This window comes from Mya arenaria, chromosome 16, assembly GCF_026914265.1.
Source record: "Mya arenaria isolate MELC-2E11 chromosome 16, ASM2691426v1".
Taxonomy (NCBI): Eukaryota; Metazoa; Mollusca; class Bivalvia; order Myida; family Myidae; genus Mya; species Mya arenaria.
In genome coordinates this window covers 956216-975874 of record NC_069137.1, presented here as the reverse complement: position 1 = coordinate 975874, position 19659 = coordinate 956216, and the positions used below count along the sequence as shown (strand labels likewise).

The 19659-nt window shown below is 39.0% G+C and overlaps 1 protein-coding gene and 1 long non-coding RNA gene across 2 annotated transcripts; both read left to right on the top strand.

Annotated features, from left to right (window-relative positions):
* Positions 1 to 6229: 6229 nt before the first annotated feature.
* LOC128222534 (uncharacterized) lies at positions 6230 to 12347 on the top strand. The gene is made up of 2 exons (XR_008259165.1): positions 6230 to 6630; positions 9818 to 12347. It is a non-coding gene; the product is annotated as an uncharacterized LOC128222534 (long non-coding RNA).
* A 253-nt stretch (positions 12348 to 12600) lies between these two features.
* LOC128222315 (extracellular matrix-binding protein EbhA-like) lies at positions 12601 to 16942 on the top strand. Its single transcript, XM_052931296.1, has 6 exons — positions 12601 to 12669; positions 13107 to 13442; positions 13524 to 14122; positions 14158 to 14739; positions 14880 to 16314; positions 16493 to 16942. The coding sequence occupies exons 1-6, from the start codon at positions 12601 to 12603 to the stop codon at positions 16940 to 16942; spliced, it is 3471 nt and encodes a 1156-aa protein (XP_052787256.1).
* Positions 16943 to 19659: the final 2717 nt, after the last annotated feature.

Genomic DNA, 19659 nt, shown 5'->3' with positions numbered 1-19659 from the left:
TCATATTGATATTTCACCGTTTAAAACAGTGAAAATATCAATTTGATATTTTTCACTGTTTTGAAATTTGAGCGGTTCCAAATCAAACGTCAGCGCTCATGGCTAGGACACAATTTTAACAACATTATTTCCAAAATGACTTTCCATCTGCATACAAATGGGCATGTTTTTCTAAAAATAAGGTGTAATAAAATGACTTAATTGCAATTTCAGGCATTCAATATAAAGAAAAATTGTTTCTAACACTGTAAGATAGCAATATATTTCACCTTGTGAACACCAAAAGTAAATATATCACTCATGGCTGTGCCACTGGTGAAATATAAATTTTAGTGCTGACTCAGTGAAATATATTACAATCTTACACTGAAACAAACAATTATCCTCTATGTATTTATACAAGATGATTATTTTATGCTGATTTGGCCTTCAAAATCATCAGGCCCCAATTTCTCGAAACTTCTTAAGTCCCATATAACAGGATTAAGCTAATCTCACTATTATTGTTGTTCTATAAAATGTGTTATATTTACGTCTTCAAGAGTTTTTTTTTTAAATGATGTAGAAATAATCTGTATGATTATCAGAATAAACCATTTTTCATTTATCAAAATCCATTTTCAGTATGTATTTTGGCTAATTGAAATAAGCGACTTTCGAGAAATTGGGTCCTGAGTTTAGGGCAACGGTCTCAAAAAGGCTGGGTAGGGTAGAGACATCAAAATAAAATATTATTTTTTAAGTCCAATCGAAAAAGCAAAGCATGGCACGAATGCTTACCATGATATTTCAGTATTTTGTGTGTCAATAATTAATACTTAATGATTTTAATTGTAATCAACACAAATTGATTTCATCAAGGTCAACACTTTCATTCACTCATATTCATGCACAACATCATGCCATATCCTCCAGCGGGGGGGGGGGGGGGGGGGGGACTTGGAATTTTAATCCCCCGAGTTAAAAATCCCCCAGAATTACAAAAAATAAAAATATTTTTTTTAGAGAGATTTTACAATAATGACAAAGTGAAACCACAGTATGTGTGTGAAACTGAATTTAAAGAAACAACTCCACAAGGGTGAAATGACTGTTAAAGAAGCATGTTGAACATAAAAAAATGAGGTAACAGATAAATACAATACAAATCAGAGTACCGCCTACTCAAAGACATAACATACATTCAAGTTTATCAAATATTTAAATACCAGAATCAGCAAGAACTAAAAATCAGATGTTTTTATCTAGGGTTGAGGGTTTTTGCTATGTGGGGTCAGGTTGCCCTAAACACACATGTTTTAAGGCCTTACTTAACTATGCTTCTTCATTTATACATATACACATATATATGCATATGATATGTGCCAACATGTACCGGTATTTATGGCTACCATCTTATTGTTAGGCCACACATTTTTAGTCCGATGAAAGATTTTTATTGTCCGTGAATATTTACACCGAGTTAATTGTAGTTTTGTGAATATTTAGATAGTGAATTTTGAAATAAATTTTTAAACTGCTTCTGTTATTTGTGTTTGAAATATGGTGTAAAAGACACATGTATGTGTAAGTGTTCTGTATAGCTTAAAGCTGCACTCCCACAGAGTCACCTTTTTGTCAACTTTTTTTATTTTTTTGTCCCTGAATCAGCTGATTTTGGCATCAATGCTTTCAATTCAGTGATATAAATTATCTCACAGTAGAACAGATTCAATTGTTTGAAAGCGTTTCAGCCATTAAACATCAAATTTGGCATGAGAATATTTCAAACTGTGATCTGATCTTTTATCATCAGTCTTTCATCACAGTTTTTCAGACATTTATGCAACTTTTGGCTCATTTGAAGAGAAAAAAATAAAAAGTCAAAATGGTCAATCTGGGAGTCTATATAAAATTTAAATATATATTTATATTCCTACTTTTTGTCTGTCTGATATCAGCATGTACAGGTATGTTAAAATGCAATCTATGGTTCTTAAATGCTTAAACCCCATAATTTGCCCAAACAAAATGTCCGCACAATAAATCATGAAAAGTGTTGACATATTTTATTAATTGTTAGTTGTATTGTAAATACCATAACATACAGGTCAAGTGGTGTGGTAGGCGTCACACAACCTCGAAGTCAACTTCATTGACACTTGATAGAGGTCGAGGCCACACTTGGTAGAAGTCGAGGTCTTACTTGGTCAAGGTCACACTTGGTAGAGGTGGCGTTTATACTTTACCAGTAGAGGTCCAGGCCACACTTGATAGAGGTCAAAGTCATACTTGGTAGAGGTCAAAGTCACACTTGATAGAGGTCAAAGTCATACTTGGTAGAGGTCAAAGTCACAATTGATACAGGTCAAAGTCACACTTGATAGAGGTCAAAGTCACACTTGATAGAGGTCAAAGTCACACTTGATAGAGGTCAAAGTCACAATTGATACAGGTCAAAGTCATACTTGGTAGAGGTCAAAGTCACAATTGATACAGGTCAAAGTCACACTTGATAGAGGTCAAAGTCACACTTGATAGAGGTCAAAGTCACACTTGATAGAGGTCAAAGTCATACTTGGTAGAGGTCAAAGTCACACTTGATAGAGGTCAAAGTCACACTTGATAGAGGTCAAAGTCACACTTGATAGAGGTCAAAGTCACACTTGATAGAGGTCAAAGTCACAATTGATACAGGTCAAAGTCACACTTGATAGAGGTCAAAGTCACAATTGATACAGGTCAAAGTCACACTTGATAGAGGTCAAAGTCACACTTGATAGAGGTCAAAGTCACAATTGATACAGGTCAAAGTCACACTTGATAGAGGTCAAAGTCACACTTGATAGAGGTCAAAGTCACACTTGATAGAGGTCAAAGTCACACTTGATAGAGGTCAAAGTCACACTTGATACAGGTCAAAGTCACACTTGATAGAGGTCAAAGTCACAATTGATACAGGTCAAAGTCACACTTGATAGAGGTCAAAGTCACAATTGATACAGGTCAAAGTCACACTTGATAGAGGTCAAAGTCACAATTGGTAGAAGTCTAGGCCATTCTTGGTAGACGTCTAGGTGAATCTTGGCAGAGGTCAAGGTCAAACTTGGTAGAGGTCAAGGTCAAACTTGATAGAGGTCAAAGTCACACTTGATAGAGGTCAAAGTCACACTTGATAGAGGTCAAAGTCACACTTGATAGAGGTCAAAGTCACAATTGATAGAGGTCAAAGTCACACTTGATAGAGGTCAAAGTCACAATTGATACAGGTCAAAGTCACACTTGATAGAGGTCAAAGTCACAATTGGTAGAAGTCTAGGCCATTCTTGGTAGACGTCTAGGTGAATCTTGGCAGAGGTCAAGGTCAAACTTGGTAGAGGTCAAGGTCAAACTTGGTAGAAGTCCAGGCTAAGCTTGGTAGAGGTCCAGGTTAAACTTGGTCGAAGTCCAAGACAAACTTGATAGAGGTTCAGGTCGAACTTTATAGATGTCAAGGTCAAACTTGGTAGAGGTTCAGGTCAAACTTGGTAGAGGTTCAGGCCAAACTTGGTAGAAGTCCAGGCCAAACTTGGTAGAGGCCTAGCCTCTCTTGGCAGAGGTCATGGTCAATCTTGGTAGTTCAAGGTCAAACTTGGTAGAGGTCCATATCAAACTTGGTAGAGGTCAAGGTCATACTTGGTAGAGGTCCAGGCCACACTTGGTAGAGGCAAGGTCAAACTTGGTAGAGGTCCAGGCCACACTTGGTAGAGGTCCAGGTCAAGTTTGGTAGTGATCAAGATTATACTTGGTAAACGACAGTGTAAAACTTAGTTACAATTAAATGGTAACATTTGGTAGACGTCACAGGGAGAGGTCGAGGCGAGACGTGGTAAAGGTCAATGTATGATGGACAAAGCTTTTCTTTAAAGAGTTTGTAGTCATATTTGCTTCTCGAACATTGAAGGAGTTTTCTTTCAAATTCACAGAATTGTTGAATGAGATGTATAATTCTTCCTGCATTTTTGGCAACAATAGTATTAACTTCATATCCCAACTTTTCAAGTGCTATAAACAACCGTTATAAAGTGTTATTCAAACGCAAGTACCAAAGTCCAACGAATAGTTCAACTATGAATGACAATGTGATCATTGAGACAAATGTCATTCAAGCCAACGCATGACCATTAGTAATTGTAACGGGGCTTTTTACATGTGGCTGTGGAGAAGCTGAGATGTGATGATAGTGTTGTAATAGTTTGTGAGGATTCCAAAACGGTACATGTATTTCACGATAAACCCGCGGCATCATTTCTACCTATATTTCTTTTCGTGACGTAAGTAAAGTTAATTTTATATTTTTGTTGTTGTTGTTGTTGTTGTGCTTTGATGTTATTGTTGTTGATGGTGTTTTTGTATATGTATTTTGTTTCGTATTTTATGCTTTTTGTATTGCTTTTTTCTTTTCTTTTTCTTTTTGGTAGAGGTGTGGGGGTGTGTGTGGGGGGGGAGTTAGTAATCTTTTATGCCATCTCTAAGAAACAGAATTTTCAAAATTCTTTACAAACCTTATGCAGCTATTTTTTTGGTAAGCGGTAATCAGGGACTTTTAAGGTCTGGGTGTTCGGGGCGTTAGATGTTGATACGGGGTATTCGGGGACTCTTAAAGGCCGGGGTAATCAGGGCATTAGAGGGTTGTACGCGGTACGCGGCTCCCAGAAACTCAAATTGTAGCATTTTTCGGAACAAACACTATCAATGTCTTAAAATGATATAAGTTACACATAATTCGGGCTGAAATTGGAAAAAAAAATCGGAAAACAAGGGGGGGGGGACAATTCATTATGAAGACTATTCATATTAATTGTAAGTAATTGTGCGGAGATTCAAAATTATTTCAAAGTATGATTATTTCTTAGTATTTTAGTGTTCGGAAGATAAGGGTTTATGAGAGTAGTACACAACTCTGAAAACGCTTGGAACTCCTCGGCCATTTTCCATCGAAAATAGCCTCAGATGTATGCCGGTACATCAGTAGAAGTAGTTCGTAAAATTTTAAATAATAGTTTAAATTAACTGGTGTTTTAACGTTTATTTTGTATCAATAAAATAAAATTGATTGCCAATGAAATGAATTATTATATAAATATTTATAAGATTTTTATAATTATAAGTCATAAGGTTTAATTGCTAAATTGAAATTACTACGCGGTCTACATGCAGCGTAGATAAATGTAACTATTTCTGACATTGTAAACCGGCCATATACATTCGAGGTTGTTTTTCGATGGGAAATGTCCGAGGAGCTCTAAATGCTATGAAAATTATGTAGTTTTTATAAACAATAACTATAGCAACTTTTATGCATATATTTCATGAGATCGCTGAAGGGTTGAAAGATTGTAGGCCCGGCAAGCGCAATGTTTCCCTTTTTTAATTTTCACTTCTAATAAAAATCCAGCCCGAAAATCATTTGAATGGCCTGAAACTGTTACCGATATGCGCCTGTCCTCACCTAAGAATAGGTTATATAATGTGATGAATTTTTGATACCATTAAAACTGCACTCTCACGTACAGTTATACCATTTTTACAACTGTTTTATTTTTTTGTCTTGGAAAGAGCAAATTTTTGCGTAAACATCTTCACACCAATGTTATAAGATTGCTGACAAAAAAAGCAGATATCAGATTTTCACATTTCCGTTCGAAAATTAATGTTTTATGTCTTAAACCGTTACTAACATATGCATAAATGCATAAAATATCAATTTTTGAACTTAAATATAAAAATCTGCGATCTAATTTTTATCAGCAGTCTTATATAAGTGGTGTCCATGGATTTTCGCATAAATTGGCTCGTTCCAAAACAAAAAATAAAACAGTTGACAAAAACTCTTTGAGAGTGCAGCTTTAACTAGCTAGTTTCATAAGAGTAACTAATTTAGGATATATGAACATCTTCATGTTCTACGAAATTATCTGTAATTATCTATTCCCCTCGGTTCCTCGCAAATACATATTAAGGATTCTTCGGCGTTCTTTCAAATTCACATTAACGTATGAATGTATTTAAATAAAGTGGTATTACCATTCGCACTATTTTACACCGACGTATTAATTCTCTACTACTACTACCACCACTACCACAACCACTACCACCACCACCACCACCACCACCACCACCACTACCACCACCACCACCACTACTTCTACTACAACGACTACCAATACCACTACTACTACTACAACAACAACAATAATTTGTACTTCTACCTCGTCAGCAAATACAGATTTTTACGCATAAAACATTATCAAATGGTCACAGCTTATGTAACAAAATAGGCAGTCACGAGTTTTCAAAGAAATAGTGTAAAAAAAAAAACCGAACACTAAACTCCTTATACAAATAAAGTAAACATCTTTGATGTACATGTATGTACATAGTTGGTGATGCGGTTCACTGTACTACGTTTTGTTAACAGCATCACGGGGCTTTGACTCATACTGATCATATGAGTGTATGTGTCAATGATACTGCATCTTACAACCTCATTACGAAGATTAAACATTCACACTTGTCCACATGGTTTAACTGATAGTGGCTATCGATAGTATAACTTAAAGGATATTTGTGGTGTACCGCCTTTTGTTTTACTTCGTTCTAGAATTTTAGGTAAGGATTTTTGTTTTTCGTTTATATTATATAGGTTATAATACACTGGGGTGCCGAGGATGGTTTATAAGAAATATCATGTAACTTTTGTATTAACACAAACTGTCGTATTATTCGAAGGCAATATTGACCTCATTTATTCAAAAATAATTAACTTAAAGTATTCATAGCCTATTTACCTTATTTGTACAATAAGAGTAAGCTTTAATGAAACAGAGGTCCGATTAATCAAGAAACCTCTGAACAGTTTTGTAGGAAGGATTTAAAACTGCGATGTACTACTGTTGAGAATATATCTTAGATTCTAAATCGTTACTATGATTCTTAACGAAATGCCCACCTGGTACTCGTTTCTCTCCCTGGTACTCGTTTGCCACCTGGTACTCGTCTGCCGCTCCCCCCTGGTACTCGTATGCCACCCCTGGTACTCGTATGCCCCCTGGTACTCGTTTGCCCCCTGGTAATCCTGGTACTCGTCTGCCCCCCTCTGGTACTCGTCTGCCCCCCTGGATTTCGTAAGCCCCCCTGGTACTCGTTTACTCCCTGGTACTCGCCTACCCCCCCCCCGGTACTCGTCTGCCCTCATGGATATTGTCTGTCCCCGGTTATCGTTTGCCCCTTGGTCCTCATATGCCCCCGGTACTCGTTTGCCCCCACCCCCGGGACTCGTATATACCCCTGGTACTCGTCTGCCCCTCCTCTGGTTTTCGTCTGCCCCCTAATACTCGTCTGCCCCCCCCCCCTGATATTCGATTCGAAACAAAGTCTCGACTAATGTTGCCAATAAGAATCTGTGTGCGGGTCTCGGGAATGTAGGTAGTGTACCAGGTTTTAATCTACTTGCAGTGTTTAAACTGAAAACAGTGTGTGTGTGTGTGTGTGCATGTTATATTTATTATAAATTATTTTTTACATGTAATAAGCTGATGATTTACATGAGCACAATCTTTCGAACTGCTATCTTAAGTAAATTACATACAGAATACAGATAGAGTTACACATTCTGTACAAATTTGTTTCAGCGTTTTACGTGAGGACATTTTTGTTAACGATTTGAAGATCATACATTATTTTTGTACATCTAATAACTTCATTATAAGTACAAGCTTGCATCCTGTTCATGTTGCTTGATTTCGGCTAGTTTAAAGTGACACTTTAAGGTGCACCCTCACAGATTTACCATTTTTACAACTCTTTTTTGGTCTTGGAATGCGTAATTTTTGGCGTAAATATCTGCAAACTAGTGATAAAAGACTGCTGACAAAAGATCAGATCGCAGATTTCATATTTCCGTTCCTAAATTATTGTTTTATGGCTTAAACCGTTACTAACGGTTTAGGAAAATACATAAAACATTATTTTTTACCTTCAATATAAAATTTTGTGATCTATTTTTTTGTCAGCAATCTTATATAACTGGTTTACATGCATGTTCACATAAATTGACTCGTTCCAAGACACAAAAATAAAAAAAAAGTTGTCAAAACGTTCAATCTGTGAGAGTGCAGCTTTAAGTGAGGATATTTTGTTAAGAAGTTAATCATCATAAATTATTTATGTACATCTAATAACACCATTATGTGCTTTCATCCTGTTCATGTGGCTTGATTGTGGCTAGTTTAAAGTGACACTTAATTCGAGATCAATACGTCAAGCACATGTATTACAAACATAACATTTGAGTGATAAACCTTAACTACTTACTAAATAATGCATTTATGGAAAATATTAATTACGGATAACAAGATTGTATACGTGTATTTGATAGCTAAAAACGCAAAAATATTATATGATTGGTGAGTGCTAAAATATTTACTGTGATCTACTATCATCTCATAAGGTAGAATACCGTCTTTTCTGGTGCTTTCTTCCAAATTAAACTCGGTTTCCTTCATAAGAACCATTGTTTATGACATGTTTTCATCCTTTTAGTATATTAAACAATTGTATTAATTGTGGTAAATCTTATTTGGGAGTAAGAGTGCATCTTGAAGTTCATAGCTTAAAGCTGTACTCTTACAGATTGACAGTTTTGACATTTCTTTGGTCTCAGAATCAGATTATTTTGTTATCAATGCCTTCAGTTCAGTCATATAAGATTACTTACAATAGAACTTATCTCAAATGATTAGGAAACTGCCGAAAATTTCAATTATTCTTAACGCGTTTATAACGCTTTAAGCCGTAAAATAACGATTTTCAAACGTAAATATGAAAAGCTGCGATCCAATCTGTCAGTAGTCTTGTATTACTGGTTGCCAGGCATTTACGCTAAAATTGTTTCATACCAAGACAAAAAAAGTTGTTAAAACGGTCAATCTGTGAGAGTGCAGCTTTAATTTAAGGACACTTAATTTTTGCAATTTAAGGACACTGGTTGGGTTACAAGCTTTGTACTGATTGTTGGTTCAACGTATTCTTTGAAGACACTTAAAATATACAGCTAATAAGGATGTTAAATTCATGAAATGAATACTTTCATATTACCATTCAAATGCATGGCATTAACAATCGTTAACTTAATTGTCATTTTAATGACCTATCGTTAAATCGTACTATTGTGGAATACACTTTACAGTCGAACCCCGTTAGCTCGAACTCCCAGGGACCGGCGAAAATACCTCGAGCCTCGGAAAGTTCGAGCCAAGCGGAAATACTTACATTCAGTATAAAGAAATTGGTCTAGACATCTAGTTCGAGCCAATAAGGGTTTCGAGCCAAGCGAGTTGAGTCAACGGGGTTTGACTGTATATATAATTTGTTATCTTGACTTTTCTCTTTTTAGCCATTTGTCTCGTATAAGGTTTTCTGTATCCGGCATGAAGCCCCATGTTAAAACCACTTTCTATTTCTATTTTTTTTAATTATTCGAGTTAATTTTGCCATTACTCACTAAATATTTCCGGAGAATGAAATATTCTTTGGTGCTTTCATGTTTGTGTTGGCCGTGGACAATTGAGGAATTTTTCAAATTTTCTTTTCATTAATTTTACGTAAATCAGTTCTGACGATTGCACGAAGATTGTTTGTGTGGCCCAATGACAATCGAGGATTTTTCAAATTTTCTGTTAAATAATTTTACTTAGACATATTCTGGAAAATGCAACCCAAAACTCAAAATAACTTTATGGTCGTAATTTAATTTCTGAATTGATTATTTTCAATTTGTTGTTTTTGTATTTTTCAGATCAGAATGGGTCAAGGCGATGGTTCTGGTGGCGGGATGCCGCGTTTCTTCTGGGGATGCCTATGGTTTCTCACCATATGGTTCATCGCGTGGCCAATCGCGTTCTTTCTCGCGTGGATATACATTTTCCTACTTCCGTTCAGCGTCTGTTGCGAACCGTTAAAGGATGTGTGCCAGTTCTTGCAGAAATGCGTGCTACTACCTTTAACGTGCGCTGAAAATATGGTTAGCATGAAGCCGATGTGTTGAAAAGGAACTCGAAGTTGAATATTGATGATTGCCTGAAACTCTTTTCTCTTACAATATGGAATATCAGAACTCAGGGAACCAGACACTATTGGGGAATGAGCTGTTATCACGGTGCCACTTTTGACGGATATTCATGGCCCAAATTTCTCGGAACTTCTTAAGCTAAACAGGCTTAAGTTGTTTATTTTACTTAGCCAAAATACATACATAAATTCGATTTTGATCAATGATCAATAGTTAAATGTGATCATTATAGTGAGGATTAATATTTTATGGCTGAAAACTCTTACAAAAGTAAATACAGTCAAACCCCGTTGGCTCGAACTCACAGGGAGCGGCGAAAATACCTCGAGCCTCGGGAAAATCGAGCCAAGCGGGATTTGTATCATTCAGAAGGAAAACAGCGGTCCTTATATCAAGTTCGAGGCAACGAGGAAATCGAGCCAAACGTGAAATGTTACATTCAATAGGAAAACATCGGTCCTTTATATCAAGTTCGAGGAAATCGAGCCAAGCGAGTTTGAGCCAACGGAATTCGATTGCACATTTAGAGCGCAAATGATAGTGCAAACAAAATTAGTAAGCTTAGCTTAATACTGGCATAAGGGACTTAAGAAGTTAAGAATAAAATGGGGACTGGACTTGAGCAACTTCCTTACTATTTATAATGTACACGATCTTACGTTTATTATTCTATACGGTATGATATTTGATTAGATTTTGGAGTTGGGCGCGTTTCATAAAAAAAGTGAAAAATATCCGGACACTGTTGGGTCGTGAGAATTTCGTCAACGACTGCTATCTGTGATTACAACCATGGCGAAACATCAAAATGTTAAACTTACGCCAAACTTGACAAATATAACATTATTATACCTTTTATAGGGTTTGATTTGCTTTAAATGTATTTTGTGCACATGTGCTTATCGCAGATGAAATCATTTCTTTACAAATATCATCGTTCACTGCCGACTTCAAAAGAATCTGTGAAAATCATAAAAACTTGTTACAGCATGGGAAACTTGCAATGAATTTCTTGGAAATGATTGTTGTTTTTTGTAATGTTTCGATTTATTTTGTCTTGAGTATTTCTTAGAAATATACGTTTTATTATTTTTAGCTGTTGAATGTTCGTGAACATTAAAAACTCAACCAGCAAGTGGCAGTTAAAGAATATATTTTTAATTTGTATTTTTGCATGCTACCTTCACTAGAAAAATGTGAATATTGTTTCAAAGTAATGATTTTAAATTTAAAATTCTAACTTTGTGGCAACATCGCGTCCTGTTATTAATCTAATTTTCCTTGTCTCGTTTAAATTCGCGTGCATCCTGCATTGTACTTTTGTGTTTGTATAATTGTTTCTGTTTGTTAGATTTTTAAATTTGTTTAACTTTTAAAATATAAACTTTTACTTCCTGTTCACGATTCAAGTCAGAAATCTGGGTTAAAATGATAGTTTTACTGCCGTAAGTAAAAGAGATAAAAAATATTCAATTACATCGATTTCAACGCATTATTTCTGAATTGATGGGGCGCTTGTCCAAAATTGCGTCACTCTAAGTGACGCCCCTTTGACGCTTATTTTTTGCCCCGCCCCTGTAATGCGAAGTACTGATCATCCATTCTTACGATCTTTATCCAAGAATAATGAGTTTTGTAAAAACAATGTGCTAAATATAATCTAATTATAATGATGTTAACTGAGTGTTATTTGTAATGTAACACTTTATTTTAATTTACAGCTGCACTCTCACAGTTTGAACTTTTTTTTATTTTTTTGTCTTCGAACGAGCCATTTTTGCGAAAATCAATGGGAACCAGCTATTCAAGACTGCTGACAAAAAATAGATCGCAGACTTTTATATTTAAGTTCAAAAAATGATGTTAGTAACGGTTTAAGCCATAAAACATGAATGTTCGAACGCAAATATGAAAATCTACGATCTGATCTTTTGGACAGCAATCTTATATCATTGATTTGCAGATATTTACGCAAAAAATTGCTCTTTCCAAGACAAAAAATGAAATGTTGTACAAATGGTATATCTGTGAGAGTGCAGCTTTAAGTACATTTGGAAATATGGTAGCATTGTTGTGAGGCCGGAATATTTCAGCAATTTTTAACTTCTGTATCGTTTGTTTATCATTAGTTTATTTATAAATTGAAATATGTTATATATTTGAATAGATGTATATGTTTGTTGGTAGAGCTAACTGTTACATGTATATATTTGTATAGTATAGTTTATAGACTTTTAAATAAAAGGGAGTTAATCTATCAAGTCGACATGTTTTTCCAAGAAAAATATCTTATTGTCTCCCCTATACGTGAAAAAAGTCATTGGCAGTGTTAAAAGGACCCACTCTATTTCAAGAAGATTCAAGGGACGTTTTTTCTTTTAAAAGCGAACAGCAGCTCCAGAGGAGAGGGGGGGGGGCGCATCCCCCCACCCCCCGTTTGTTAATATCGGAGATAAAAAGTAATAAAATACGCTCAAAATGCACCATTTCGGACTAGAAATTGCAAAAAAATGTATTTTGCTGCGACTGTTTTAAACGAAATATATTCTGCTTCTGAGGCAAGGGCGAAGATCAAAAAGGTAACGCCCGCTCTAAAGTCAAATCCTGAATCCGCCCCTCTTAGCCCTTATGGGAAACACCATGTTCACCCCTCAGTGCCTTTTTAGAATTGAATATTTTTCTTAAATATATTAAAAAAAATATATATTGTGATTATAAATACATACTAATATAATTTACTAAGCAGTAAAAAAGTCAAACTGTTTTGAACAGTTACACACATTTCTCATTTTTTTCTGTCTATTCATAATACAGTCGAACCCCGCTGGCTCGAACTCACAGGGCCCGGCGAAAATACCTCGAGCTTTGGAAAATTCGAGCCAAGCGGGAATGATATCCTTCAGTATAAAGACTTCGGTTCTTTACATCTAGTTCGAGCCAACGAGGAATTCGAGCCAATAGAGCCAACGGGGTTCGACTCTAGCTCAGTTCTTCACAGCCTGATAAGCCATGACAGGCGGTGGATGATACCAGACAGGCGGTGGATGATCCCAGACAGACGGTGGATGATACCAGACAGACGGTGGATGATACTAGACAGGCGGTGGATGATACCAGACAGGCGGTGGATGATACCAGACAGACGGTGGATGATACCAGACAGACGGTGGATGATACCAGACAGACGGGTGATACCAGACAGGCAGTGGATGATACCAGACAGACGGTGGATGATACCAGACAGACGATGGATGATCCCAGACAGACGGTGGATGATACCAGACAGACGATGGATGATACCAGACAGACGGTGGATGGTACCAGACAGGCAGTGGATGATACCAGACAGGCGGTGGGTGATTTCAGACAGACGGCGGATGATCCCAGACAGGCGGTGGATGATACCAGACAGGCGGTGGATGATACCAGATAGGCGGTGGATGACACCAGACAGGTGGTGGATGATACCAGACAGATAGCGGATGATCCCAGACAGGCGGTGGATGATACCAGACAGGCGGTGGATGATACCAGACAGACGGTGGATGATACCAGACAGACGGTGGATGATACCAGACAGACGGTGGATGATCCCAGACAGACGGCGAATTGTACCAGACAGACAGTGGATGATACCAGACAGGCAGTGGATGATACCAGACAGACGGTGGATGATCCCAGACAGACGGCGAATGGTACCAGACAGACGGTGGATGATCCCAGACAGGCGGTGGATGATACCAGACAGACGGTGGATGATACCAGACAGGCAGTGGATGATTCCAGACAGACGGTGGATGATTCCAGACAGACGGTGGATGATACCAGACAGACGGCGAATGGTACCAGACAGACGGTGGATGATCCCAGACAGGCGGTGGATGATACCAGACAGGCGGTGGATGATCCCAGAAAGACGGCGAATGGTACCAGACAGACGGTGGATGATCCCAGACAGGCGGTGGATGATACCAGACAGACGGTGGATGATACCAGACAGACGGTGGATGATACCAGACAGACGGACAGACGGTGGATGATACCAGACAGACGGTGGATGATTCCAGACAGACGGTGGATGATCCCAGACAGACAGTGGATGATACCAGAGAGACGGTGGATGATACCAGGCAGGCGATGGATGATACCAGACAGACGGTGGATGATACCAGACAGACGGTGGATGGTACCAGACAGACAGTGGATGATCCCAGACAGGCGTTGGATGATCCCAGACAGGCAGTGGATGATCCCAGACAGGCGGTGGATGATTCCCGACAGGCGGTGGATGATACCAGACAGACGGTGGACGATACCAGACAGACGGTGGATGATACCAGACAGGCGGTGGATGATCCCAGACAGACGGTGGATGATACCAGACAGGCGGTGGATGATCCCAGACAGACAGTGGATGATCCCAGACAGGCGGTGGATGATCCCAGACAGACAGTGGATGATCCCAGACAGACGGTGGATGATACCAGACAGACAGTGGATGATTCTAGACAGACAGTGGATGATACCAGACAGACGGTGGATGATACCAGACAGACGGTGGATGGTACCAGACAGGCGGTGGATGATTCCAGACAGACGGTTGATGATTCCAGACAGACGGTGGATGATACCAGACAGACGGACAGACGGTGGATGATACCAGACAGACGGTGGATGATTCCAGACAGACGGTGGATGATCCCAGACAGACAGTGGATGATACCAGAGAGACGGTGGATGATACCAGGCAGGCGATGGATGATACCAGATAGACGGTGGATGATACCAGACAGACAGTGGATGATTCCAGACAGACAGTGGATGATACCAGACAGACGGCGGATGATACCAGACAGACGGTGGATGGTACCAGACAGACAGTGGATTATCCCAGACAGGCGTTGGATGATCCCAGACAGGCAGTGGATGATCCCAGACAGGCGGTGGATGATTCCCGACAGGCGGTGGATGATACCAGACAGACGGTGGACGATACCAGACAGACGGTGAATGGTACCAGGCAGGCAGTAGATGATACCAAGCAGACGATGGATGATACCAGACAGGCGGTGGATGATACCAGACAGGCGGTGGATGATTTCAAACAGGCAGTGGATGATACCAGACAGATTTCGGATGATACCAGACAGACGATGGATGATACCAGACAGACGGTGAATGGCACCAGACAGACAGTGGATGATACCAGACAGACGGTGGATGATACCAGACAGACGGTGGATGATACCAGACAGACGGTGGATGATACCAGACATGCGGTGGATGATCCAAGACAGACGGTGGATGATACCAGACAGGCGGTGGATGATCCCAGACAGACAGTGGATGATCCCAGACAGACGGTGGATGATCCCAGACAGACGGTGGATGATCCCAGACAGACGGTGGATGATACCAGACAGACGGTGAATGGTACCAGACAGGCAGTAGATGATACCAGACAGACAGTGGATGATACCAGACAGACGGTGGATGATACCAGACAGACGGTGGATGATACCAGACAGACGGTGGATGATACCAGACATGCGGTGGATGATCCAAGACAGACGGTGGATGATACCAGACAGGCGGTGGATGATCCCAGACAGACAGTGGATGATCCCAGACAGACGGTGGATGATCCCAGACAGGCGGTGGATGATCCCAGACAGACAGTGGATGATCCCAGACAGACGGTGGATGATCCCAGACAGACGGTGGATGATCCCAGACAGACGGTGGATGATACCAGACAGACGGTGAATGGTACCAGACAGGCAGTAGATGATACCAGACAGACAGTGGATGATACCAGACAGACGGTGGATGATACCAGACAGACGATGGATGATACCAGACAGGCAGTGGATGATACCAGACAGACTATTGATGACACCAGACAGACGGTGGATGATACCAGACAGACGGTGGATGATACCAGGCAGATGGATGATACCAGACAGACGATGGATGATACCAGACAGACGGTGGATGATACCAGACAGACGGTGGATGATACCAGACAGACGGTGGATGATACCAGACAGACGGTGGATGATACCAGACAGACGATGGATGATACCAGGCAGACGGTGGATATGATACCAGACAGACGATGGATGATACCAGACAGACGGATGATACCAGACAGACGGTGGATGATACTAGACAGACGATGGATGATACCAGACAGACGGTGGATGATACCAGGCAGGCGATGGGTGATACCAGACAGACAATGGATGATACCAGGCAGACGATGGGTGATACCAGACAGACGATGGATGATACCAGGCAGACGATGGATGATACCAGGCAGGCGATGGATGATACCAGGCAGGCGATGGATGATACCAGGCAGGCGGTGGATGATACCATGCAGGCGGTGGATGATACCAGGCATACGGTGGATATGATACCAGACAGACGATGGATGATACCAGACAGACGGATGATACCAGACAGACGGTGGATGATACTAGACAGACGATGGATGATACCAGACAGACGATGGATGATACCAGACAGACGGTGGATGATACCAGGCAGGCGATGGGTGATACCAGACAGACGATGGATGATACCAGGCAGACGATGGGTGATACCAGACAGACGATGGATGATACCAGGCAGACGATGGATGATACCAGGCAGGTGATGGATGATACCAGGCAGGCGATGGGTAATACCAGGCAGGCGGTGGATGATACCAGGCAGGCGGTGGATGATACCAGGCATACGGTGGATATGTTACCAGACAGACGGTTGATGATACCAGACAGACGGTCTAATGAGTTAATAGACAGTTATGGCTACAATTTAATGAACATAGTCACAAGATGCTATTAGCCAACTGTTTAGAATGTTCCGATCGGCTGTACGTATTGTATCATGAGATAGCAATAGTTTCAAAATGTCATCAACGTCATCGTTTTGTGGTAATGATAACATGGTCTAGCAATGTCGCCTGGCATGCATGATTGCACTACATCTCGTCAATGCATGCTTCACGTCATTATTGTGTTCCCCGCAATGTCGTCTATATATGCGGTCTGGGCTGGTATTCAATATTGGTCTTGATTGGATCTTAGGACGATGTAGCTAATCGGATTACTTGTTATTAATAACTGACCAAGAGAGAAGAATATCACTCCTGGCGAACAAGTGTAGCAGTATTTATGTATGGAAATTACAGCATTATATTGTAATTTGTAGTTGGTACAAAATGTTATAATTTAAATTTTTACATTAGCTTGCTAGAAAATTCTTTGGAAAGTATTGCTGCGATGAGGTACTTAATTTGCTCTGTAGTTACAATACTACTAGAGTTTGCTGACATTATCAGAAACAGTAGCGTACATAGGCATGGTTGCTCCTATGTATGGGTCAATTCCTACCTACATGTAACCACGGCAACCAGGTGCGTAGCTAGGGACAATTTGGGATAACGCAGATCGAAATTAGTTCATTTACGAACAGCATATTAATCCCTTCACCCCTCCCCCCCCCCCCCCCCCCTCCCCTTCGGTTTTCAAATTCTGGGGTTTGGGTATGACAAAAACTTCGACCTGTCAAAATTTCAGTACGCACCTGCGTATTTGTGTACAGTCAGCTACGCGTCCTGGCAACTGTCCTGGCACTATCTTCACCTGCCATTCTGTAAGAATGTGTTCGAAAGATGGTAATGATAAATATATTTAAAAAAAATAACAAAAATAAACATTAGCTCTTGTAATTTAATTTTGTTAGTTAATAACTTAATATCTATATTCAAAATGCCCGCTGAATACCACATCTTGTCCAGTGGGTGTAAGCCATCCTTCTGAAAACACAACTCTTTTTCCGTTAAAACAAAGGATAAAAGATATTCAGTGAAACACCTTATAATTCTCAATTTCTTCTATTCTTTTAAGTAATAAAAGATTATTTGTACATTGAGCATTTTAAAGAGGGACCTGTCCAGGTGCGGATCAGCCTTCTAAATTCCAGGTAGTTTTGAGAGCACCATATTTCCTTTGGCTCCATACCTGACTGGCCTCAAAGCGGAAATATTTCTTCCTAATATATTTAGCTGTTCTTACTAATGGAACACACACAGTTTTTATTATACATGTCTTCAAGTTGACAATGTTTCGAGCATATTCTGGTGAGATACCGTACATACATTTGTATTTTTTATTATCGAATCATCTTTCTCTGTTCACACAGATGTGATATTGGCAAATGGAGTCTATGAAGAAAATTTTCATAAGTTTGAAGTGTATCATTAAATTAATGATAGAGCTCAATATAAAAGAAGTTCTATTTAATTCTGTATTGTTTTTGCTACAAAAAAATACCAACAACAAAACTGTAAAAAATGCTTAGTCTTTGAAGGATATTTAATTGCTTACCCCCCCCCCCACCCCATTTAAAAAAAAAAATAAAATAAATAAATAAATTAATAAATAAATAAATAAATAAATAAATAAATAAATAAATAAATAAATAAATAAATAAATAAATATACACATATCGATCAAGACTAAAAAAAGTGAAGGGTCGTGAGAAAATGGGAACCAGTCTTGTAAGTGGAAACAAAGATTTTTTTCTTCTCTTCTTTTTTCTGAGCTGCCTTTTTTGCGTATATTAGAAATTAGGGCATCAACTTATCTTAAGAGAATAACACTGAAAAGACGAACACATGAGCCGAACAGGGGATGACGTATATATTCTCTTTAATAACTCTTTACCTGATTCGTGTATACGTTTCTTTCAGAGGCTGTCTCGGAGAGTGGTCCAGAAATAGTTCATATTGCAAAGCATAATGTTATAGTTATTGTTGTTAAGGCCAAGCATAAAAGCAACTGTTTCTCAGGCACGTTTTTTTTTTAAAAAATAGGAAGGGAGCCAGGATTATTCTCAACAATTGTTTTATTTTAAGGTATATGGACTTATATATATAAAAATGGCACATGTCCGGTGTTGAAAAAAAGGATGTATACGTTTTACATACAATATTCATTAGGAATCTTTCCGCCCCAAAATCGTCCTATCATTATCGTTAAATAATGAAGAAATAAAATTTATTTTGTGGAGTAAAAAATGCCGCGAGGGCGGCGATGCCTGAGAGTCTAGATAAAATGATTTTGGCCTATTACTTAGCATTTCTGTAAAGCTTTCTTTTCCTCTTCAACTATTCCAGCATTTAAATATATTTTTAAAATTGTTAATGAAAAAAACCTGTTTAAAAGTGTATGTTTACCGAAGCGATAAACAATAAGTCCTTATGTCCATAAGCATGTTTTTTGGTTTTAAGTAGGAGTAGGAGGTGGGGTTAGAGAGGGTGGAGTGGGGTGGGGGATAGAAGGTAGGTCAGAAACGTATGCCTGCCTACTGGCTCTGGACGCGCCACTTGGACATTAGCCTGCGCTTGAATGAGACGTCAAACTTGCTGAATGTTATGTTGTTATTAAAGACATGTTTTATTTACTTCATAAGCACGGTATTAATTAATCAAATGCGCCGTATAAATACATGTCTGCATTTTAACGACCGACCTCCGTGATGCTCCCATTACACTATTT